This window comes from Phyllostomus discolor, chromosome 2 (genome assembly GCF_004126475.2).
Source record: "Phyllostomus discolor isolate MPI-MPIP mPhyDis1 chromosome 2, mPhyDis1.pri.v3, whole genome shotgun sequence".
In the NCBI taxonomy this organism is placed as follows: domain Eukaryota; kingdom Metazoa; phylum Chordata; class Mammalia; order Chiroptera; family Phyllostomidae; genus Phyllostomus; species Phyllostomus discolor.
The window spans coordinates 106,804,712-106,829,370 of NC_040904.2; the positions used below are offsets into that span (position 1 = coordinate 106,804,712).

At 35.1% G+C, this 24,659-nt stretch overlaps 1 protein-coding gene and 1 long non-coding RNA gene across 17 annotated transcripts in view; both read right to left on the minus strand.

Moving 5' to 3' along the window:
- Window positions 1-24,659, minus strand: part of DLG1 (discs large MAGUK scaffold protein 1) — a 293,473-nt gene that overhangs the window by 232,753 nt on the left and 36,061 nt on the right. For 2 of the 16 annotated variants that reach the window (XM_028505122.2, XM_028505117.2), the window contains exon 1: window positions 21,191-23,326. The exons of 13 other annotated variants lie outside the window; for them this stretch is intronic. In XM_028505122.2, the coding sequence (XP_028360923.1) occupies window positions 21,191-21,220 (30 nt within the window). In that variant the 5' untranslated portion in view covers window positions 21,221-23,326. Of the gene's footprint in view, window positions 1-21,190; window positions 23,328-24,659 lie in introns of those variants that run through there. One more of the 16 variants, XM_036018301.1, reaches the window with a different exon arrangement.
- Window positions 1,122-20,448, minus strand: LOC118498917. The gene is made up of 3 exons (XR_004901408.1): window positions 20,438-20,448; window positions 11,849-11,852; window positions 1,122-1,454 (listed from the first exon to the last, which is right to left on the minus strand). It is a non-coding gene; the product is annotated as an uncharacterized LOC118498917 (long non-coding RNA).

Here is a 24,659-nt window from a genome sequence, read left to right on the forward strand (position 1 = left end):
AGAGAAGTATAACAACTCAGACGTCCTTTTAACTATCATTAATTACGAAGTATGACCACAGAGAGACATTTTCAAGAAAATATTTTTCTCAATTTTCCCACCAGGGGGCAACCAAGAACCTCAAGTGGTATTTTTGGGATGAGTAATAGGACCTAAAGGGTTGGGAGTGGCAGAGATTCAAAGTTTACAGAGATTATCAGACTAGTTATGAGCAATAGTATGCTACTTTCTTAAAACTGATTCTATAATAAGAACAGCATTCTTAGAACATCTTTGCAGGGTGTTTAATTTTCCTAAATATAAAAAAGGGACATTTTAGTATGGCTAGCTTTATAAAAATATTATTTAAAAATTTTAAAATCTTTTTGTAAAATATCTTGTCGTGCATTCTATATGAAAAAGCAGGGTTAATACTCAGAAAACAAAACTGTAACTTGTGCTATTTAAACCATGCATGTGAATTTTATACCAGCTCATAGTTTAATAACCAACACAAATGTTAGAACTTGTAAAAAACTGTTTCTATAAGCAGTATGTTTTTTTCTCACACAACTGTTTCCATGTTATATTTCAGACTACTTCAGAAAATATCATTAAAAAAATAAGAATTCAGAACATCAAGGGGTTTAATTTAAAGTGGGGATAGGATGGAAACTTAGGTGACCAGAAAAGCAATATATTCTCTAATAAAGGGGTAAAAAACTGTTTCAATATATATTTTTTAAAGTCAATTAGCAATTTGGAGACCTATTAACATCCATTAGGAAGTTTCAGTCCTACAAAAACTAACAAAAAGCTTTCATTCAAAACAATACTTCAGAATAAGTAACTATTCCTCCAAATACTACAAAATATTCATTGGAAAGCTCTTCCTGCTTTCAACTTGGTTTGAAACCATATGTTGTTTCTGATTGCAGAAATTAGGTAAAAGCACATCAATTCTATGTTATTTAATATTTTATATAGAGAATACATTTACCTTTAAGGCAAAATTTACATTTATTTTAGAGATCACATCACTACATTAACAGAACCACTGTTTCACCTATAGGTAGAGAATAACACAACTCATGTTTCTTTTGTTACTTGTTTTGTTTAAAAGCTTTTTTTTACCTCTTTACATCATCTAAATACCAACTCTTGATTTGGTACCAAAATCCAAAGCCTATGAAATAACTTCTTCCATATCAGAGGCATACCCAGTCCTGCATATCAATGTTGTTTCCTGTATACTGAATTTTCCACAGTAGCAAAACGTAAAAGCCAAGTTAATAATTAATCTTCATTAATGGAGAATGGCATTTTATATGCAGTTTTCATAAAAACAGATCCTTTTTCATTACACTTTCCCTGTACACAAATCAATTTTTACTTGTGGCAGATGCAACAAGGACAGGGAATTTTATGACAATTAAAATCAACCAAACAATCTAACATGAATCTTTGCTGAAATACTATGCAATTTTAAAACTAAGCTTTACCCTGGCTGGCGTAGCTCAGTGGATTGAGCATGGGCTGGGAACCAAAGTGTCCTGGGTTCGATTCCCAGCCAGGGTACATGCCTGGGTTGCAGACCATAACCCCCAGCAACCGCACATCGATCCATCGATCGATCGATCGATCGATCTCTCTCTCTCTCCCCCCCTCCCCTCCCTAAAAATAAATAAATAAAATCTTTAAAAAACAAAAAACAAACAAAAAAAACCTAAGCTTTTTTAGAAGTATTATTCAAATCCACTTCACATGCAAACATTAAGGATCCTGTGCTGTTGGGGCACACTACTTTACAGGGGCATAACATCAAGGAAAAGCAATCTAAGTTTGATGCTAGGAGACATTTTTTTCTGACCCTGTATGCTTCAACTGATCCAAGATGGAAATGTCAGGAAAAGCCTTGGTAAATGCTGCTTGCTGACTGTCTTAAACATTTAATCTAGATCCAAAGCATTCTTTTAAAAAGATTTCTATTAAAATACTGTACTCTTGGGCTGCTTCCACCCCCACAGCAGAGATCAAGTCTGCATATTATGAATGGCATCAAGATACTGTTTCTTTTTCCTATATAATAAAACTTCTTCAATCAAATTTTAATCAAATTTCCACACTGAAAGTTCTTATTCAGCACCACTTTGTCAGAGACCAAACCTTGCTAATATCCTTAAAATGTAATCCAACATTATTTCATCATAGAACCCCATCCTGCTGCAGTGTAAGCATTGCTATCTTCTCCCTGAGAGTAAGATAAAGAGCAGAGCCACTATGCTCAAATATTTGATGGATGCCTTTGGGGAAGGGCAAGATGTTGCAGCAAAGGACTCATTAAGTTCAATAAGAGATGAGGCTGAGCTTATCATACATGATGCTGTCTTACAACAGTAAGCATTCTAGGCTAATTTACAATGTTGTTTAATGGTAAAAAGAGTACCTCAATCACATATTTTGTGGTTTTATCTCCCTCTTTGAACCATTCAAGCAACAAAAAAATCAATTATTTAGCAAAATGAAAAGAACGACAATAATTATACTAGGAGAGTAAAATTAGGGGAAACATTAGTGAACCAATTTATGTATATATCCATAATACATAGAAAGTATAAAAGCAAAAAGTCAAGTAATTTAATTCACTGATAAGCCACTCTGTTCTTCCGAAGACTATTTTCAGTGCTTGGCTTTTCAAATCAACCCATTACCAGAAAAGTATCATTACCTAATTACATACAAAGTAAAAAATAAAAACATTGTGAAGATGTCATTCTTAGAGTGTTTTATATTTCAAATTTTGCACATGTTACATTTTATGCCATAGCTTTGCTATAATTAAAGTGGATGATATTTATTTAAACTTAAAGTTGTATTAACGAATAACAAACAGCAAAAGCCTGGGTAACTGTGAAAGGAATACTTACTGTTTCATCTTTGTAATTATCTTTTCTTCCATTAGATTTGGGGCTTTTTAAGCACTGGATGTTATACTGCGGTTAGGAAAGGACCAGTATAATTGCTAATGAAAAACTGTTAATTTTACAAAACTAAAGTTATCAAATCATATACCTGTACTCAAAGACCTTACTTCTCTAACTTAATAAACAAAGCTTTTTGTGGAAAGATATACTTCACAATACCCCAGAGACAGCGAGCCAAAAGACAAGAACTCCCTATAACCAATCATTACTCTGATTTCAAACCTTTCCAAGGACACTTTTAATTCTAATTTCCTATATTACTCCCTACTCTGTCCGATTCCTACTTAAGAAATTTTATAAGGTAGGGGAGGAGATAAAACTATACTGTTTTCTGTAACAGTACAGAAAATGGTTGGCTCTCTAATGACCCTGACACAGGTGAACAGCTGCAAATCATATTAACTTGTGAAACTTAAATGAAAAGTCAAGTGTCAAATGTAACTAAGCCAAGAAAAACTAAAATGATCTCCTTAGAAGACTATATACTGAAAAGACACATTTACTAAGTCAGAACTATATTTGTCAAGCTATAGTTCTCAGGATATTTCATTGCAGTGCTTCAGAAGCCCTATCAGTGTTTTCTCATTTTAAAACTCTCATTTCCACTGATTTAGAAATTTTAATTTTAAAAATCCACAAGCACAATGCATAACAAATTTTAATACTGGTATTTATAACAATTTAGTTACTCTATACTACCAACTAAATTTAAGCTTGATAGATCTCAAAACACAGCTTTTCCAATTTTTGTGCACATGTGGGATTTGTCTCATTGGTCATGTATTTGTAGTTCTACATTGGGCCCTCACAAAAATTTAGTCCTGTGCAAATCTGTTCACCTAAATTACGTAAGTACATTATTTTGGCATGTGAATTAATGAATCAAATGACAAAGCAAAGTTCAAACATTTCTACTCAGCCTATGCTCTTAATATGGTTTGGCTTAAAGAGCTCGTTACATAATAAATATGAACATGTAACATATTCAGCTATAATAATTACATTGCATTATGATTTTTTAAAAAATGACTTTTTTCCCTAAAAAAAACTTTAAGTGGTTATTCTCTGACTTTAAACTAAAATGAATGAATCCACCCTATTTATTCTGGGTCAAAATACACCATTCTTAAAACTACAGAGAGAATATGAGAAATGTGAATTTGGGCCCTAACATGAAAACCCTAATTTTGACTGATTTGAAACTGAGTACATCTGACAAATAAGCACTGAAGTCTCTTGGGGTTTTTTAAAGAACATTTGAAAATAAATTAATATCAGAATTACATTCTACCAAATAATGACTTTAAAACTGAGAAATATGAAATTAATAATAGTGTTATTAATAGTATTTATTATATCATAATAATCTACTTCTCAGGTATTGTGCAAAGTGCTTTACATGGGTACAAAAAAGTCATCAAAAACCTGGAAAAAGGAAAAACAGGTGGCATATTCCTTCAATGAAATATGGAGGCAGTTTTCAACCTTTTTCATCTCATGGCACACATGTACTACTAAAATTCTGCAGCACACCAAAAAAATATTTTTGCCACTCGGACAAAAAAAAGAGAGGTATAATTTTGATTTCATACCAGATGGCTGTTGTGTTGGCTGCTGTCACTTTTTAATTTGACAATCTAAGGGAAAAGAGGTCAGTGCTCCTGATTCAATAGTCAGGTATTGCATGTTTCAAAAATTCTTGTGGAACACTGGTTAAAAATCACTATAATATGGGAACAAAGGCCACTTAAGATTGTCTAGGACAATGGTTCTGAACCAGGGATAATTTTCCCCCACAGGGAACATCTGACAATGCCTAGAGACACTTTTTGTTGCTACAGCTAGGGCATGAAGAATCTACTGCCCTCTAGTAGGTAGACGCCCAGGAATGTTACTGAAAGTCCTGCAATGCACAGGATAGCATTCCACAACAAAGAATCATATAGCCCAAAATGTCAATAATGCCACGGTTAAAAAAATCCTGATTTAGGGAAATATAATTAATTTACTATTTGCTTTTGATTAAAAGCTCTGACTTAGTAAAGTTATATGCTAACTTGTAGATTGAAAAAATAACCACAAAGATAAAGTTCATGGTCTTGTTAGACATTAACCAGTATTTTATCTAACTCAACAATTGTATGTTAACACTGCCCATAAAAGCCTAGATTCACAAATGCACTCTGGGCTGGCTGAACATCTTACTTGTTACCTCATTAATAAGTGAGTGGAATAAAATTTGTGACATATGTTCACTTTATATTTGCCTAAGAGTAAAGAATTTCCTTTTCTGAAAAATCATACTTTAACACACGTATTTAGCTTATTTAATCCAAATACTTCATTAAGTAAAAACTATTATAATGTCCACCTGGTAAATGAGGAACTCAAGGCTTAGACAAATAATTTATACGAGGTGTCATAGCTAGCAGAAAAGAGAATCATGTCTGACTCCAAAGCCCATTTCAACAATTAGTAACTACAAGTAATGGTTAGACATTCAGTAAGTCAACTTTGATATTCAAAGTCCTTACTACTCTCTCTCTAGCTGCTACAATGACAATTTAATGCTATAAGGAAAGATTTAAAACTTACCAATTATTTAAGCTAGGGGTTTCTCAATATTGTACAAAATTAAGAAAGAAGACTGCTAAATCTAATAATATTGAAATGCTTGAATTATTCAAAACTGCCTTACTATTTACACTTATAATAAGTAAATGTTATAAATCTGAACTTGCAAGTAAATATATGGTAAGAAAATACCTATATGACATATTATAATTCCATGTTTAAGATTTTGCTTTCACTTAAAAATCTTAAAACAGGTGATGAACACAGAAGAATATGCAACTAAGTTCTTGTACCTATCACATTAACAAAAGATCAGAGTTCAATACTGTGGAAAAATTAGATTTACTCAAAACTTTCAATAATATATACTCCAGATACCTAAAAATGATCAGTTATTAAATTAATACCATATAGCTAGAGTGAGCAAATTTTTATTAAGTCTACAACAAGCTAAACTTACAGACCAGCAGTCCTTAAATGAGCAGAGATGTACATTTTTTTAGATGATTTTGTCATGCCACTGGTCATCCATCCCACTCATTTTGAAAATATTAAGACTGGATCAAACCATCAATACATATTTTAGCTCTCTACTAAGGGCAATACTAGCCTCTTTCTTATTTCTTTTTTTTTTAAATATTTTATTTAATTTTAGAGAGAGGGGAAGGGAGGGAGAAAGAGAGGAAGAGAAACATCATTGTGTGGCTGCCTCTCATGTTGGCCCCCACTGGGGATCTGGCTCACAACCCAGGAATGTGCCCTGACTGGGAATTGAACCAGAGACCCTTTGGTTCACAGCCTGTGCTCAATCCACTGAGCTACATCAGCCAGAACCTCTTTTTATATTTTTCAAAATATATTTTATTGATTATGCTATTACAGTTGTCCCATTTTTTTCTTCCCTTTATTCCCCTCCACCTTGTATCCCTCCTCCCACCAGCATTCCCCCACCTTAGTTGATGTCCATGGGTCATACATACAAGTTCTTTGGCTTCTCCATTTTCCATACTATTCTTAAACTCTCCCTATTTTGTACCTACCATTTATAATTCTAATTCCCTGTACCTTTTCCCCCATTCTCCCTTCTCTTCCTCCTTGCTGATAATCCTCCGTGTGATCTTCATTTCTCTGAATCTCTTCTGGTTCCAGTTGCTTGCGTATTTCATTTTTGTTTGTGTTTTTTTTTAGGTTCAGTTGTTGATAGTTGAGTTTGTTGTCATTTTACTGTTCATATTTTTGATCATTTTTGTTAGATAAGTCCCTTTAACATTTCATAAAATAAGGCCTTGGTGATGATGAACTCCTTTAAACTTGACCTTATCTGGGAAGCATTCTCTGCCCTTCCATTAAATAAAAGTTTTGCTGGATAGAGTTATCTTGGATATAGGTCCCTGCCTTTCATGACTTGAAATACTTCTTTCCAGCCCCTTCTTGCCTATAAGGTTTCTTTTGGGAAATCTGCTGAAAGTCTTATGGGCACTCCTTTGTAGGTAACTGTACCCTTTTCTCTTGCTGCTTTTAAGATTCTTTCCTTATCTTTAATCTTGGGTAATGTAATTATGATGTGCTTTGATGTGTGCTTCCTTGGTCCAACTTCTTTGGGACTCTCTGAGCTTTCTGTAATTCCTGGAAGTCCATTTCCTTTGCCAGCATAGGGAAGTTCTCCATCATTATTTTTTCAAGTAAGTTTTCAATTTCTTGCTCTTCCTCTCCTTCTGGCACCCTTATGATTTTGGTATGGAATGTTTAAAGTTGCCCTGGAGGTTCCTAGCCTCTCCTCCCCCCCTTTTTTTTTTTTTTTGGATTCTTGTTTCTTCATTTTGTTCTGGTTGAATGTTTACTTCTTCCTTCTGCTCCAGACCACTGATCTGAGTCCTGGTTTCCTTCCCATCACTGTTGGTTCCCTGTACATTTTTCTTTTATTTTACATTGCATAGCCTTCATTTTTTCCTCAATTTTGCGACCATACTCAACCATTTCTGTGAGCATCCTGATTATCAATGTTTTGAACTCTGCATCTGATAAGTTGGCTATCTCTTCACCACTTAGTTCTATTTTTGGAGCTTTGATCTGTTTTTTTTTTCATTTGGGCCTTTTTTGGTCTCCACAGGCCTGTTAGGTTGTAAGGGGTGAGGCCTTGGGTATTCTGCAGGGCTGGACAACCCTGTCACTTGTGTTGTAGCGCTGTATGTGGGAGAGGAGTCCAAGAGGGAAGAATGCCCCTTGCTGGCTCTCTGCCAGCTTTGTCTCTTCCTTTGTTACCCACAAGCAAATTGGGACTTTCTGGTGCTGATTCCCAAGTGGGTGGGTTTGTATATGTTCTAGGACCCTCCAATAGGTCTCTCCAATGAACTCTCTTGTGAGGCTGGTAGTTCCTCCTGCTGCCACAACCCCCACAGGTTTTTTCAGTCAGAGGTTTTGAGGCTCTATTTCCCCACATTGGAATCCTGGGTTGCATGGTTTGTCTTGCTCAGTTGTTCCTCCCAGTTTATCTGCAGGCAAATGTGGGGCCGCCAGCTCTGTCAGCTGCTGCCTTGCTGCGAGTCCTCTCTGCCCTGGCTACTGTCTCCACCCCTTCTACTGGTCTAGATGAATGTTTCTTCTTTGAGTTCTTGTCTGTCGGACTTCCATACATTCGATTACCTGGCAGTTCTGGTTGTTTTTTGTTTTTAAATTTGTTGTTGTCCTTCTGGTTGTGCAAGGAGGCACAGTGTATCTACCTATCAAGACAGAGGCTATCACTTTCAGGCTCCATTTTGGCTGTAAGTGACTAGCCTCTTTTTTAATGAACAATTATAATCCCTACAGAGATGTTGTATCTAAAGACTAGAACTTTAAATCTTATAAAATATCTTAATTTAATTTTCACATTCTCCAAAAAACAACAATAAAACAGTAGTATCTACTAAGATATGAATCTTTGCCAGGATTCTTCCAATTGGTGTGATTTTTAAGTCATCTTAATGCTAGGTAAATAAGTGATAGATTAAAACTAGTTGATGTAACATCTGCATTTCTATGGTAATGGCTCATACATGAAGAATTTATGAACATTCACTCAAAATTTCAGTATCAGAAACTATCTCCCACAGACGTGCATAATTCTTACAGTGAAGAAAATGTAGTTATAGTTAGATCGCAATGCTGTAAGAGGGCCGAATGGTATGCAAGTAGTTACAGAAACACTATTTTCCTTAAATCACATGAAGAAAGAATTAATGCTGGGGTTTTGCTTATTTGCTTTCTTTTTTAACAGTAGGAATACAGCAATAACAAGCTGTATCTACAAATTTACTACCAACTTTTCTGGCAAAGGTAATGTGGGCAATTTCTGTTGTAAGTAGGCTTAAAAAGTTGATTTATAAATTTGCTACCAATTCTTCTATCAAAGGTAATGTGGACAATTTCTGTTATAGGTAGGCTTAAAAAGATTTAGCAATGATACCATACCATAAAATGGATTAAACACATTTTGCTATAATTAAGAACACTAAAATGCTACTCTGTGAAATAAAATGTTTAAAAATTAAAACTAATGTCAAGTCAAATACTATTTTCACTCTTGATCAAACTGCACTACTTTGATTTCAACTAATTAGGAATTTTAGCTGCTTTCAAAGTTGAAGACAGCCAATTATAAGACATTACCAAATTAAGCTCTGACTACACACAATTTCAAATAATGAGGCAAATCTGTATGCTGCAAATTGTATCATGAAACCTCAATGTTCATGGATGAAGACTGTGATAATGAAATTACAAGAGCACCAACAAATTATTGCAAACAATTTGCTTTATGCTTTTGACCATTACTTTTTAAGTAGTTCCAAAAGGAAATCTAGCACCATCTCAAACCAACCTAATCTAAATACAAAAAAACAAAACAAAACAAACAAACGTGTAAGAAAAGTCCTGCCAATGATACTGACTCATGATAACAAAAAGAAAAGCTACTGTTTTAGAAGGTGGAACTAGATTCATAATTACTTAGGTTTTCTAGCTATATATGTAGATTATTTTAAAAATGTTTTTTTAAAATTAAATTTATGGTAGAGACAAAACTTTATTATCATGAGTCTGAAACTCTAAACCTAGTAATTCCAAATCTTTGGTGTTCTTCAGAATCTAGTATACTGGTTAGAAACAAATACTGCACGCAATTCATGACTATTTATTAAATGAACGACAACAAATCATCTTCTATGGTTCTCATTTAAGACTATATGATATGCAACACACAGCTGACCCTAAAATCACCACCTATGTTAAAAAGAACAACAAAGAAACACCTTTCTTTGAGCCAAATGAAACATCCACTTAAAAACTGCCACGTATCTCAGAAAAACTGCCAAACATCTCAACAAAGAGCGAGCTTGTGACAAAATCCAATACCCATTCATGACAAAAATTCTCAAAAACCTTGGAAAATATAGAAAATTGCTCAACTTAAAAAATGAATCCTATGAAAAATTTAACATCATACTTAATAATGAAAGATCAAATGCTTTCTCCTTAAGATCAAAAACAAGGAAAGAATGTACAATTTAGTTGCTCCTATTAAAAAACTGTTCTGGAATTTCTAGCCAGTGTAATCAGGGAAGAAAAAAAAAAGCATCCAGACTGGAAAGGAAGAAGTAAACTGCCTTTATTTGCAAATGACATGATCTTATATATAGAAAATCCTAAGGAATCAACAACAACAAAAAAAACTATTAGAGCCAGTTAGCAAGTTCAGTAAGGATTTAGGATACAAGAGCAATATACAAAAAATAACTGCAAATCCACATACATGAACAATCTAAAAATAAAATTAATAATAAAATTCCATTCACATTAACACTGAAAACAAAACTTTTAGGAAAAAACTTAGTGAAAGTACAAAACTCAAACACTGAAAATTATAAAGCATTATTAATATAAAAAAGATTTATATGAGACTTCCAGCAAGATGGAGGCATAGGTAGACGCACCATACCTCCACGCACAACCAAGACTGGAACAACAACAATTTAGAGGCAGAATAACACTCAGAACTGACAGAAAATTTATCTGAATGGAAGTCAGGCAGCCAAGAAGTTGAAATAGACCCATTTATCCAGACCGGTAGGAGGGGCAGAGACAAGCAGCCAGGCGCAAGGTTGCGGTGTGGAGAACAGGGCGCATAAGGCAACCGGGAGCACGTAAGGCATCTGGGGCACCCAAGATCGCAGCGGGTGGACCCTGAGTACACAAGGGGCAGCTGGCAGACCCAATGAGGCAGCGATTGTGGAGCAGGGCAGAGCTCGCAACCCAGGATCCCAGAGAAGTGACTGAGATCCCACCGAGAAGGGAGCTACTGCCATTGTTCCCTCTCGACCCCGCCCTCACATACAACGTCACAATCTAGCAACTGGGGTGCCCAACCCTGGTGAACACCTAAGGCTCCGCCCCTCACCATAACAGGAACAACTAGTCAAAAAAAAAAAGAGAGAGAGAGAGATGACTCAAACAGGAGCACAAATCAGTGCCCCAGAACTCATCCCTTTGAGCAACCAAGAGATAGCTAACCTATCAGATGCACAGTTCAAAACACTGGTGATCAGGAAGCTTACAGAATTGGTTGATTTTGGGCACAAATTATATGAAAGGATGCAGGTTACCATAAAAGAAATTAAGGAAGATGCACAGGGAACCAATAGTGATGGGAAGGAAACTGGGACTCAAAATAACAGAGTGAACCAGAAGGAAGAAACAAACAACCAAACAGGAAAGAATGGAGAAATAAGAATTCAAAAAAAACGAGGAGAAGCTTAGGAACCTCCAGGACATCTTTAAACGTTCCAACATCCGAATTATAGGGGTACCAGAAGGGGAAGAGGTAGAGCAACAGATTGAAAAGGTATTTGAACAAATAATAAAGGAGAACTTCCCCATTCTGGCAAAGGAAATAGACTTCCAGGAAGTCCAGGAAGCTCAAAGAGTCCCAAAGAAGTTGGACCCAAGAAGAAACACACCAAGGCACATCATAATTACATAAGCCAAGGTAAAAATGAAGGAGAGAATCCTAGAAGCAGCAAGAGATAAGGGGGCAGTTACCTGCAAAGGAGTTCCCATCAGACTGTCAGCTTATTTCTCAAAAGAGACCTTACAGGCAAGAAGGGGCCAGAAAGAAGTATTTCAAGGTATGAAAGACAAGGATCTATATCCCAGATTGCTCTATCCAGCAAAGCTTTCATTTAGAATGGAAAGGCAGATAAAGTGCTTCCCACATAAGGTCAAGTTAAAGGAGTTCATCATCACCAAGCCCTTATTATATGAAATGTTAAAGGGACTTATCTAAGAAAAGAAGATTAAAAAAAACATGTATAGTAAAAGGACAGCAAACTCACAATGATTAACAACCACACCTAAAGCAAAACAAAAACCAACTAAGCAAACAACTAGAACAGGAACAGAACCACAGAAATGGAGATCACATGGAGGGTTAGCAACAGGGGAGTGGGGGGGGGGTGAGAAGGTACAGAGAATAAGTAGCATAAATTGTAGGTAGGAAATAGACAGGGGGAGGATAAGAATAGTATGAGAAATGTAGAAGCTGAAGAACTTATGACACATGGACATGAACTAAAGAGGGGGGAAGTGTGTGGGAGAGGGTATACAGGGTGGAGGGGAGTGAAGGGGGAAATGGGACAACTGTAATAGCATAATCAATAAAATATATTTAAAAAGATTTATATAAATAAGAGACATTCCATATTCATAGACTGGAAGAATGACTATGGAAGATAGCAACCTTTTTTTTTTAAGTTTGCTCTCAGTGTTTTATTTACTGATTGATTTTTAGAGGGAGGGGAAGAGACGGAGGGAGAAAGAGAAGGAGAGAAACATCAATATGTGGCTGCCTCTTGTGTGCCCCCAACTGGGGACCTGGCCTGCAACCCAGGCATGTGCCTTAACTAGGAATCAAAGAGGCTACCCTTTGATTTGCAGACTGGCACTCAATCCACTGAGCCACATCAGTCAGCTAGGGTGCAATTATCATTTTTTCACTTCTTCTATTCAAAGATTTTCTTAAAAACTGGATTCAGACCTGGCTGGTGTAGTTCAGCGGATTGAGCACAGGCTGTGAAACAAAGGGTTGCTAGTTCAATTCCCAGTCAGGGCACATGCCTGGGTTGTGGGCCAGGTCCCCAGTGGGGGCCACATGAGAGGGAACTACACACTGATATTTCTTTCCCTCTCTTCCCCTCTCTCTAAAAATAAATAAAATCACATTACAAAAAGACACTGCATTCAGATAATATTAAAATTCTGTACAGTATACCCAAAATAACCATTTGGTTAAAATATGTATTTATGTGTGTGTGTAAGAATTAGCATATTCACATAATCATAAAAATTTTTATATAGGCTTTAACAAACCACAACTCTTAGGCAATTTGCAGAGGCTTCTCTGTATTTAAAGAGATAAAATCATCACACATTAGAAACAGAGCTCTGATAAGCTATAACTATGGTAAAAATATTTGATTTTAGCATAAAACTTCTTTGAAACCTTATCTCAGGAAGATGTCCCCCCAAAACAAAACAGATAAAAGCAGAGGCTCTGGCTGAGGGCCAGAGAGTCCCATCATTATGTCCTTGTATATTCTCCTGAACCAATCAACACTCAGGTCTTCAAGGAATTCTAGTCTTCAAGGATCAGGTTTTGAATAGTGGTTCTCAAATTGTGACTACCTAAATAAGATTCCCAGGTACTCAGTCTAATTCAAGTCTCACAGTTTTTATTTTTAACAAGCTTTGTTATTCTAATATATGGGACAGTTTTACAAACCTAGATGATCCAATTAAGAAAAGTAGAGTTAAACAGAATTGAGTTCAAAATTTTGATAGAGAATACTTTTCTAAGGGAAGAAGAAATGAAATAAACAAGCACAAACTATCCAAGGAAAAGTATAAAAGATGAATTTAGGAGTACTGTCTTTACTGATGAAAGATCTTACTTTTGGAAACAAATGTTTAAAATCAATCCCACATTGTCTAAATAAATGACTGTAAATCTTTTGATGAAATCCTAAACTGCCATTATATGATACATAAGTAGACAAACATACTTTCAAAAAAGGTGGTAACATGGAAAGTTATCCTAACCTTTATTTTTTAAAAGAAAAATTAGAAATTGAATAAACAAAGAGGATTGTAATTTTATGAGTGTATGTCCTTTAATTATGTGTATAAGAGATTATATACACACATAGAAAAATGACTAGAATATATCAAAATGTTGACAGTGGTAAGATACAGAGCCTGAATTTACAGGTAAGGCTTATATACACTGTTAATTATTTCTGTAGTTATTGATGACCATACATTATTTTTTATCTACTTCATTCCAAAAGAAGAATGTTATTTTTTTTAAGGGAACTATTAGAATAGTAGTTCACAGCACAAAATAGGCCATCTTAAATCTATTGTGAAAAGAAACAGTATTTAAATAAATTAAATAGGAAACACTGTGTCAGACCATGAAGGAGTAACTATTACTGGACTTGCTTCCTACCTTAAACAAGTAGAAAACTAGGGGAAAATACATGCAACAATAGTTCCCAGACATTGGCCAACAAGCAGTACCTGACTGTGATATCTAAGAAAAGAAAACAAATTAAGTTGAGCTCTACTATCTTTCTGGCCTTCTGCCTGGAAGCAAATTGAGAACCTGGCACACAATGAAAAAACACAAGCAAATACAGCTATGTCATTTCAGAGAGTGTGAAGCAGCTAAAACTTGCAAACAGAATACCAGAAAGGAGGAAACAGAGAAAACTCCAGAAATCAGTACACAGCATACTCTTGAGGCTTTGGTCTGAATACTAATCTACAATACATGAGATGCATGAAATTACACAAAGCCAAGCAAAGAACAACTGTCAGGGAGTCAGAAGATGAACAAGTCCCAGATTCCAGAGCTCACACTTGGCTTGGAGGTGTTCAGATCCATATCGTTGGAGTAGAGACCTCAATGAATACTTGGAGCCATCAGTATAAACTCTTAGGTAGTCCTGCCTTTGTAGTAAACCTAAAATAGCCTTAAAGAAAAGACTACTGGAGACCCAACTTTTAAAAGTCTTAAAAGAATCAACCTTATCTGCAAAAGACTTAACTGTCTGCCTGCACCCCCCCACCAAAAAAAACCTGGAACTCCTTAGAGAAAACAATACTCAGCAACAATGAACAACACTCATAATATCTGGCATTCAATAAAAAACAAAAAGACATGCAAAGCAGCAGAAAACTGTGACCTATCACAAGGGGAAAATCAGTCCATAGAAACATATCTAGAAATGCCAGATGATAAAACTAACAGACAAAAACTTTGAAACGTTTCATGAAATTATATCTATGTTCAAGGATATGAACATAATGACACAAATGGAAGCAACAGCACTTCTAGTGATGAAAAATCCAACTGCTGAAATGAAAAATCTACTACATGAGAGTAACAACAGATCAGACATCAGAGAAAACAAATGAACTTGAAGTCATAGCAATAGAAATGATCTAAGGTGGAAGATGGTATAAGGAGGATAAATGGTAACAGAAAAAAACAGAATTAAAAAATTCTTCATAACTCTGCAGAGATTATGGCTGATCTGAGAGATATAAACTCTTTTCTTAAATACTGTTACATGTATCAGGTGCATAGGTTCAAGGTCATGATAGGCTGCACATTTGTAATGACTAATGTTAAGCCATGATGCTTAAGCCATCACTTTGATTATAACATGTGTTTTGTAAGGGTGTGTGATATTTGATAGTATATCATATCTGAGAGGTACCACAAACTCTGAACTCGAGTGTTGGTGTAGTGTTTTTTTATTTCACAAACTCTGAAGTCAGTACTATGTGTGTGTCTGTTTCATTTACCCTTGAAAATGGCTGAAAAAATATTTCAATTTGATAATCCAAGTGATGTTGAAGAACTTTTTAGCAAATACTACTTGAGTCTGATGACGACAATGATACTGTTGAATGTGAAAAAGAAAGTGGTTTAGGAGATAAAGGTTATGTGGAAGTTTGTTTAGAAGATTTGGATACCAAGCAAGATATTTCCAGTGAAGAAAGTGAAGATGAGTAAGACATGAATGAAGAACATATTTTCAGAAAGGATAAAGAATCAAAGTAGAGAAAAAACTGAATTAAGACGACAAATTAGAAAACATCTGCAGAATATTTTGTCAACTTCTGTTAGTTCAGCCAAATGCAAAAATGCCAAGACAGAACTTGAAACTTGGAACTGCTTTATCAGAAATGATATTTTAGATCTAATCTTATTATATACAAATAATACATTGATTCTATCTCAAGCTGGTTTCACACACAAAAAAAGAGGTGCTAAATGAATAGACAACACCGAAATGAAAGTATTTTTAGGTCTCTTATATCTAGTGGAAAAAGGAAAAGATGTGTTAAGTGTTATGCCTACAAAACAAGTTGCCTATCAAAATATTTTTGCAAGAGTTGTCAAAAGTATTTATGTTTTGAGCATAGCAATATTGTTTGTGATGACTGTTACAAATGTTTTGCAAAGCCAACTACTAAAGATTCTGATTAATAAATGTTAAAGACATTTTTTGGCTGTATTTTTTAATGAAAACAATATCCACGTTTCCGTTATTTGAAAAAATATTTTTATTCTTTATGTTGTTACATTTTTAATAATTTCTAGATGGTAACCGAAATAAAAAAAATCATGCATTTTATTACATAAGTGTAATAAATGCAAATCTGCAGTGTTTTAAAATCTTTTTCCTGCATTTCAGCACATACTATTAATGAACATCTCTCTCAGAAACATGTGACCTATACTGTATTTTTTTGACCACGGGTTTCAAGAAAAAGAAATGAACTAAACTGAAGAATGGAGAGGAAAAAAAAAACCTGGTTTAAAAATACAGCCACAGTGAAATGTAGAATATTAAGAAATCTAACATACAGAGGTTATTTTGGGGATCAAAGATCGTGGAGGAGTAAGTGGAAGTTATACAAACCTCCTCCCAGGACCAATCTGGAATTACAACTAAATTGGGGTGAAATCACCCAGAACAAACAACTGAACAACAGTGAGAGGGAAGCCTTATAACCTCGGACAGACAGAAAAAACAGAGTGAGCACAGCATGACTAGTAGGGAGTGTGGTGGAGATGCGAGAGGGCTGGCTGAGTGTCCACAGGTGGCAGTGCCCAAGGGATAATTAAGCAGCAGGCTGGATCCACCTGAGAAGAATGGGGTCTAAATCCTAAACTGGGATCCTCAGCCTAGAGCACCAGAGCCCAAAAAGTACACAGGTTAACATCTGGCTGCGAGAAGCGGCAGGGTTGCTCTCTGCCAGAGACTGATGGCTGGAGACACAAAGAGCCATTTAACAGGCCAAAGTATAAATTTTCATTTGTAGCCACTTACACTGGACTTGAGCAAAGGGCAGGGAGGGACAGAGGGGACTAGAGAAACTTGAGGAGAGACTGGGGATGGAGGTTTTGGGGAAGAGAACTAAGAGAGTAGCCACTGGGATCCCTGTGCTGAGTCACCCCCACACTGCACAGCCATCTTGCTCAGGTAGGCCACTCCCCTCTGAGTGGCACCAGCCTGAGGGGAAATGAGCAGCCTGAACCCAGAAGGGATTCTGTCCCACCTTGTGGTGCTCAAGCCTGACTGCTGATTACAGAGTGACTAGATTAACAACCAAAGGAGTCAGCCACAGATAGTAGAGTAGATCTCTGCTAGTCTTGAACAGGATCGCTAAAGTCAAACAGGTTTCACCATCTGTCACCACCAGAAGTGGATCCAAAACAAAACAAAACAAAAAACAAAACAGTGTACCTGCACAACAGCATACAAGTTCCACATCTCTGCCCCTCCTACCAGTCTCAATGTGGTTTCTTCTTTAATTCCATACTTGTAGACCTTCTATGCAGCTCAATTTCTGACAGTTCTGAAAAGTGGTTGTTCTATAGCTTAGTTGTAATTTTGATGTGGCTGTGCAAGGAGGCAAGCCATGTTTATCTACACCGTCATCTTGATCAGAAGCTACTAATCTCTATTTTAATTTGTGTCATAGGGCATTTACAAGGAAGGATCTCCCTCCCAAACAGAATTCACTTATAAAAAATTGTGTATTCTTACATGTTTAAACTTCAGTCACCTTGAAAGTACTCTTCATTTGATGTAATACACCTGGGGAGGCATTTTTCTCCACTGTTCTATTCAAAACAGTTTTTGAACTCACTATTTTGATGCCTTTTATTTAGTGCTTCTGCCATTTTTTTTTTGTTTGTTTGTTTCACGAACTCTTCCACATCGGCAAAACATTCCCCTCAGGACTTTTTTCATCCAGGGAAACAAAAATAAGTCGCTGGGGGTGAGATCAAGGAAATGAGGAGGATGGCGCACAGCAATCATGCTGTTTTTGGTCCAAAACTGCTGAACACTCAGCATGATATGGGTAGGTGCACTCGTAAATCACCTATCGTGAAATGGCAAATGCACTGAAAGAGTCTTCAAAAAAATTCATGGAAGCCAAACACAGCCTTTCACAACAATGCCAGCTGGTACACTAATACAGATGGGTTCCTAGAACACTCACCTAGTGGGGAAAGCATGTATTACAAGGGGTCCACCCTCCAGAAAATATCTGAATTTTTGGGGGTCCCCCCATTAGGAAATTCAAAGTTAACCTATAGTGATAGAAGTGAGAAAAATGATTATCTCTTGGGGAGTACACAATGTTTTGAAAAGGGCAAAAGGAAGTCTTTTGGGGTACTGGAAATATTTTATATCTTTGTGGGCAGTGATCTAAGTTATAAAAAGGCACTAAGTTGCATACTTAGTTTGAGCATTTTACCCCCCAAAAGTCATAACAATGATGATCACATAACAAGGCTGTGAAGCAGGATAACTACTAATGGTTGACAAACAGTAATCTAGGAATTCTTGGAAGTTGTTAGTACACTACTGAACTGGGAAAATGGTGATAATGATGAAATAGGTCATGCAACTCCCTCTTTCAGAAGTTAATGGAAAGCTATGAAACCCCTATACCAGTGATTTTCAACCAGTGTGCCACAAGGATTTTAAAACATGCAATACCTGACTATTTAGTCCGGGGCACTGACCTCTTTTCCCTTAGGGTGTCAAATTAAAAAAAATGACAACAGCCAACACAACAAAGTCATCTGGTGTAAATGAATCAAAATTATACCTATTTTTAGTACAACTGGCAAAAATATGTATTTCTTGATGTGCCACAGGATTTTAGTAAGTAGTTCATGTGTGTCATGAAATGAAAAAGGTAGAAAATCTCTGCTCTATACTAAAGAGTATAAATGGCCTTACCTGCAGTTTATACATAGTGCTTTAGTTCTATAAAGAAAACATCATCTATAACAATACTCCCAAATCACTCCTGTTGGACCTTGTGTGATCCAAGTTAATTTTCTATAGTGATAATGAGCCTGACAAAACCACACTTCTCTGCCTGGTCCCCTTACAATATTAACTTCACCTCAACTGACATATATTTACAAAGGAGCTACCTAAGAACACAAGGATTTACAAACACAAAATGTCATTGTGTGAAAAAGCACAAACTAAATATTGTATCCAAGCTGATTAAACTACACAAAAATCTATTTATGAATAACTAACAAAAATCAGAAATACTGCCACAATAGAAATGCTCACTAGGATCTTTTCCCCTGCAAAATACCTATATTCAGAACACTGTTTTTTAAATGTATTTTTTCATTTTCACTAACAGGCAAAACAAACATTATACTTGTATTTAAAACATTAATTAGAAAAGGAATGTAGAGCTATTTATGATCATTTAAAATTAGCAAATGACATTAATATTACTGTAAATGAAGGCCAAGATCTGGCATTTCATTAACAGTGATGATTTAGTCATCACATCTCCAACCTAGTGATTTGCAAATGTTTTAAAATAAGGGTCTTCATTGTGAAGAACATATAGTTATGGGGAGAAAAACCCAGAAAACTAATCATCACTGCTTTAGCTCAACCCACATGCCTGTTCTTAAGGGTATCCATGGTAGCAGTGATGCAACGTGCCTACCTAGCTCACGGTGCTGACACACGTGGGAGAGAGGGGAGGCGGATGATGAAAAAAATTTCACTCAGGAAAGTGTTTTAGTGTTAATATGATAGAAATACATCAACTATATTGTCAGACTTTTAAAATACACATAAAACCATAAAGCTCTCTAAAGATCAGAAAAGAGAGAACAAATCCAATGCTAGAAAATAGTGTAGTACTTTAAACTGAAAAAATTAAGAATTTTGTTCTTCCTGCTGTAGTTAATGGTTAAAAAATGTTTATCAGTTATTTAATAAAACTTCATAAAAATTTTAGCATACTGAGTCCATGTAATTTTTTAACAATAGTCGTATTCTTGCTTAACAAGAGTCAAATGCAAATTTTTAAAAATCTATCAAGAAAAACAGGACAGAGAGAAGAGATAGCTACCTCGATATGGTTATCAGAAATAAAAACTCAAATGAATAAAGCAATAAAAGATAAATCACAAGGGGAACCAACCACAAACCACCATGAAAAGCACTCAAATAGAAAAACAAAGACTGTTTTCCAGGTTTATTTCCCTTAAAACATTCTTTAAGAATACTTCAATAAGACAGTTTACCTAGAGGTAAACAGCAGACATCCTTTATTAACAGAACAGGACCAGACAATGCATAAGGTTGCATATGGTCAAAGCTCTTAGTGTTTTGAACTAGAACTCTGTGATCAACAAACAAAATTAATTTACATTAATTTTCTCACTTTTCCTCTTTTGAGAAACAATTCACAATATAGAAGTAGCCTACTTTCACAATTTAGAAATTTACTTATTCTATTATTACTCAGTGTAACTTAAAAATTTCAGCATTTTCAACAAGCAATCACAATGTATGCTAAGTGTATAGAACTAAAAACCAAAAAAGTAAATTATTCCATATTTTGAAAGTTGATTGTATATATTTAAAATGTAAGCATCCTGAATCTTACACAACCACTATGTCCACAACTGGCACTCAGAAGTTTAAAAGAAAAAACAAAAACACCTAGCTTAGAGATAAGTGAACTATGCTGCCCTTTGAGAACAATAAGCAAAACAGGCTTTAAGACAAGTAATTTGAAGTACTTTTACAAGTTTAATCATTTTAAGTCCAAATCAACATCCTTTCAGAGACTTATTTTCTTCTTAAAAAATGTATTTGCAATAGATGGAAGAGGCCAGAAAAAAATGTTCTCAAAATTAGTTATACTTTCAATCAGCATAGTATGTTGGGACAGAAAATAAAGTAGAGGGAGAGAACTCTTGAGAACATATCTAGAAGATTTAAATATAATCAATGTCTTATAAACCTTGGCTGTTGGGAGAAAAATATCCATTCATTACACTATTTTTAGCTATCTGAAACACATTCCAAAACGCTACTTTCTCCTAAAGGACATAAACTAAGCATCGGATGGATTCAAATATCTATTTTCAAATATATAACAATGGTTACACTTTATTTTTAAAATACATTATGAACAAAAGGTCTCTCACATTGTGTCACTAACAATGCAATGTAGAAAAGCATACTGTATCTTACCTTTGTGGTTACAATGCACAGGCAATCCATTACTCTACCATTGCAATGATTTTATACATAAAGCAGTTTATCACAAATTATTCTAAGCTGCCTATATGAATAAAACATTATAAATAAAAATTAAAGGGAAGTTGTAAGATGAAAACCATAGATGAAAGTTTTAACTGTGATAAGATCTCTCCAGGATCCATTCTTAGAGGTAGCAATTTTTTTACTATCTGAAATACAAGAAACCAGAACGTGTCATGTGCCCTACAATCTTCTTTATGTAATCTGTATCTGAAGAAATTGAAATTATTCCACAAACCACTGTGGAAGATATCAGGGTTTATTCCATAAGAGTTCACTGCTGCTTCAGATGCTATTTCATTAATTCCTCTTTTTAAGATAGGAGGTTGACAATGAGTCATCTGACGAAATGCTCCACAAAGAGGTTTCTCCGATATAAATTTAAATCTGCTTCTTCTTGTTTGCTACAGTTTGGATATTCAAGACAATTTCCAAATGGGGAAAAAAAAAGCAAAAAACAAACAAAAAATGCAAGTAAACATTTCTTCCACTATACCATTTCAGTAACTGCAGCTTGCAAAGTAATGACTTTCTCAGGCAGTAATGAATGGAATGTTCCATGTGACATTTTTGAGAAGGGGTGATGGAAGAACAAAATGCAATAATTTAAAATATATCTAAAACTTACCTATTCTCTCTTTACTAAAAAACCCCACATTTTACCAATGAAGCCAGATTTTAACTGTAATGCCTTACTAAATCTATTTAGCCTAAGTTCTTGCCAAAAATAAAATAAATCAATACCATGAAAAGAGAATTATAACTATGTACCATTTCAAACTCAAGAAAACTTTGTTTTTAACCCAGAAGTAGTCTATCTTCGTGAATTCACTGTACTGTCCTCAAGATCATTGCAAATAGAGCCAGATAGGCTAATGGGGATGAAACACGAGATGCAAATAGCTTCCAGTCTCCTAAGCCTGTAACCACAATCCCCTGTTAAAATGTATAATAAAGAAGAGTATTACTTACAATTTCTCAAAGTCCACAAGATTTTCTCAGAGTCTACAAACATTATGAATAACCTCAAAATCAAACAACTGAGCTATTCCATTTGCTTCTTATACCCTACTTATCCTAACAATTCAAGCAGCATGGGCTGTATCAGCAACTTTCATACTAAACCAAGTTACACTATAAGGGTTATGAGAAAGAGTTAATACATGTATATCACTTAGATAGTACCTATCACATAATAAGTAAGCATCATTATTTTTATTACTATTATTGATGGCTACCAGGTGATAGCCTTTTGTTTCAAACCTAACAGGATACACCTGAGACATATGCAGTGGGGCTTTACCTTGAACAGTGTCTGCTGGAACTGTTGTAAGGGTTGAATGAAGTAATACATGCACAACACTTAAAATAATGCCAACCTTGTTATGTGATCAATAAACAGTAGTTCTACCTACCTACCTACCTCCCAACCAACCGACCTATAAGGCTTGTTGGAGGGATGTGGAGGGGTATGACCGGAAATACATTTTATCATGGGTGAACACATCCTTTAGTATCCCCTTCTTCCCAGCTATTCAAAAATCATTTGCTCCCAACATGAAAGAGTAAAAGCTCACTTAATGCACATGACTCCTTAAATAAAATTTATCACATTTTAAGAAGATTACTGAAAACAATATAAATAGTATCTAAGTACTGACTAGGCACTGCTTTCTGTAAGGGAAAATGAAGAGGTATGTGAAACTCTTTCAGTTGTTTCTCTCTATATATTCTGAAATGTCTTTATCTGAAGTTTCTATTATATCTAAAAGTCTATCCCAGTGAGAAAGGCATTCTTAAGTTTAGCAGACCTCTTAACAGTAGAGTTTGAAAAATCACTCTCCCAAGAGCCAGAAGACTATGCAAATTTGAACAGTGATTTTCTTTTGAGGAGTCTCAATTTCCCCTTTTATAATATTTTTTAAAACCCTGCAATGGCTTGTAAGAGTCCTTCCACTTATAACATTCATGTTTCAATTTCTGAATTATTTGGATTCAAAACTCCAACAGAGCAAGACTTGAGAATGTATTTTGTATTTACTACTTTTATCCCCAGCAACTTGGGGTGGGGTGCATAAATAAATATTTATTTAACAAATAAACATTTGTTAAATTAATGAACAGCCTTTCTAATATCTAAGCCATAGGTGATTACACAATTAAAAACAGTCTGAAATGCCCCTGAAAATTAGATGCTCCATTTTCCCAATAAAAACTATTAAAAATAGTTTTGCCAACTCAAATATAAGCCTATAATATAGATGAAATAATCAAATATCTACTTTAAATTGACTTAACATAAAAATATTTAACAACATATTACTGAAATCATGTCTAAAACATTATTTTATTCTACCCACCTCAGAGAATACTTTTAGTAAAACTCTTCACATTCACCCTAAATGTTAAATTTTCATTGTAACTACCACCACTTTTTAACTCATATAATCATTTTGAGCTCAAAAATCAATTTTACTTCCATCTAAGTTGTTTACATGATACACTTTTTGAATCCATGTATTAAAATATCACCTGACTATTCAGATAGTAGGAAGACAATTTTCCCTTTTTGTTCTATAGATATATATTATAATCTCTATAATATAATTATTATATTACTGTTTAGTATCCTTTTTAATCTTTCCCAACGCTTCCAATACTTGCAGTGTTTTAGTCATACTCAGAAATGAATATTTAATTTGCATTAAATTCTATACTCATTGCGTCTTTTATAAATATTCAAACTGCCACAAAGAATATTTCAAGGCAACGTGTTCTTCTCAGTCATTTGCTGTGCCAAGTAATGTAAAAATTACCCCATAATAGGAGCAACTTATAGAGTCTCAAACATAAGTCTTTTGGGATGGTAACTCCTCACCTAATTCAGACACATAATTAACAATATTTTAAAATACCAATGGCTTTCTATACATAGACAATTGTTTCAAACCATAACACAGTAATGGGGAACAAAACTGACTCTCTTGCATTAAAACAACTAAAAAAGTGGACCAATAATATACAATAATTTTTAGATATTGAACAAAGTGAGTACAAAACAGCAATCCTGTGAAAATAAAAACAAATGAGGTAAGTCCCATAAATGCCTCATGTAACTGCCTGGAAAAAGCTTCCAGGCTGCAGAGGAAGGGAGAAACTAAACAAAGCCCAGCAATGGAAGGTGGGAAGGACAGAGTTAAGAAATTCAGGAGGCCAGGGTGTCTAAAATTTACATTGAAGGGTACCAGAAAGAACAGAGCTGCATAAAAAGAGCTCCACAGATAGACAGAATTCTCCTCAAACATTCAGATTAGTTCTGAAGGAAACTTTAGGCTGGATAAAGAACCCTGGAAAGAAGCAGGTCAAACAATCCCCAGAGCACACAAAGGACCAAGAATAA